Raw genomic sequence first — 1,759 nt, 5'->3', positions numbered from 1 at the left:
CTCACGGGATAGATTGCTTGCAATAGACCGGCTGACCGTAAACAATAAATTCGGCACCATAGACCTTGTAGGACAAAACAAAAAGACACAAATAAGGTATAACCATGTCCAATATATTACTAAGTAAGCAAATGTAGTGAAATTCGTCGAGTTTAAGCAGAACGTGTCATGAACGGTTTCAGTGGCGCTAATGTAACAATTTTGTTCTAGAGGACGGTCATATACTGTATTCATCCGTGAAATAACAGGACAATAACGATAATAAGATCGATAATGTTAGAAGTCCTTCAGTTCAGGGCCATTGGCAAGACGAGTGACAGGATCAACAATCGCACTCAATCTCGTGGTGAGACCGCAGCCATGCTGGCTTTTCTTGGATTTGTTTGGGCGGCACCACGCAGGAGATCTGATATGCTGCACCTTGGTACACAGTTCCGAAATGCTTAAGTCGTAGTATGGCACTGTTGGGATTGGTAACAAACCTTGTCGTTCCATCTCTTTGAGTAAGGCACCATAAAGTATAGACCCACATTCGAATGTTTCACCCTGTGGGCATTCATAAAGCGGACTACGGAACTCCTCAAGGAGATCCTCCAATTGAGAAAAGACTGTTTCAATTGCGTGCCTCCGTAACTCTTCAATTCTGTCTTTGAGACGTCAGCCCATACATTAGCTGCGCATATACCCGCCTACCTACTAATGCATATTGCAATTGGAAGACCTAGAGTTGGTAGTTCTCGGTCATCTCGTCTGATTGCTGCTGTCGTCGTCTGCAAGAACTCTTGCGGAAGCTTCAATACCCAAGCTATGCACATCCATAGCAGGAGGTCGCGGCAGAGATTTGAAGGAATAGGAGTGGTCGCTCGCAGACGCTCAACCCATCTTTCTGTAAACGACTCCAGTGCTTCTGCACAATCGTAGAAGTCGATCAAAACAGCTATCTTGGCAAGTGTCTCCAGGGATACTGTGCGTGGTACTTGACTATTGCGGAGATGCAGGACCTGCAGAACGCAAAGTAGTGCTTCACTGTCCCAACTCTCGGTATGTAAGTGATAGAGATCATCGTTCTCATCACGGGTACCCTCCTTCCAGTTTGTTGCAGAGAGCATACGCTCCCATGTGGATGATGTCGATACGAGGTGGCGCCGAGAAACATGGTACCAAATTTCGTCTCCTTCGGCGTCGTTCGGGCTTGTCTCGCTTGCATCGTCCGCCACAATAGCAACTTTGACAGATGTTGCCTGGTCAGCGTCTCCAGAAGCAGATCCCTGGTGAAACAGTGTGGTGTCCCCTTCAACTTCGGCGGGGCTCCAAGGCGCGAAGCTAGCATTTGGGTGTTTTAAGATGATTATTGTATCTGCTTTAGCATCAACCTCATATTTGAATATAGGCATATTTGCAAGTGGGGGAAAAGCAGAAAAGGGCGAATGCAAACTTTTGAGCGCTTGTAGAAGATGACCACTGGTGTTAAGTGTTCATGCAGGCTCTGCCTTGTAGGACAATGGCATCCAATGAAGCGTCGCTACGTGGCTTCCATGTACACACACACAATTTATTTACGCCCGGCGGCCAAGCCGAAAGGGCTACGAACGCTAGTCTAGCTTTACACTTCCTATGCTCAGTCTTGGTCTCCCTAGCCCATATGTCTTCTTTAGCCCACATCTTTATATAGCTTATCGTCTAAATCTAAGCCCTTACTTAATACCTTGGCACGCCTCTTCTCTATCTACGATCGCTCCTCATCAAGTGCTCGTGGGTT

General features: G+C 46.8%; 1 protein-coding gene across 1 annotated transcript; it reads right to left on the bottom strand.

The window, feature by feature from the left end:
• Positions 1-276: 276 nt before the first annotated feature.
• Positions 277-1,394, bottom strand: COCVIDRAFT_32039 (hypothetical protein; the record flags this gene model as incomplete). The annotated part of the gene is made up of 2 exons (XM_014694650.1): positions 277-647; positions 698-1,394. The coding sequence occupies 2 exons, from the start codon at positions 1,392-1,394 to the stop codon at positions 277-279; spliced, it is 1,068 nt and encodes a 355-aa protein (XP_014550136.1).
• Between the last annotated feature and the right edge of the window lie 365 nt (positions 1,395-1,759).

Source organism: Bipolaris victoriae, assembly GCF_000527765.1.
Source record: "Bipolaris victoriae FI3 unplaced genomic scaffold scaffold_264, whole genome shotgun sequence".
NCBI lineage: Eukaryota > Fungi > Ascomycota > Dothideomycetes > Pleosporales > Pleosporaceae > Bipolaris > Bipolaris victoriae.
Note: the sequence above shows the minus strand (reverse complement) of the source record. Positions and strands in the feature narration are given on the sequence as shown.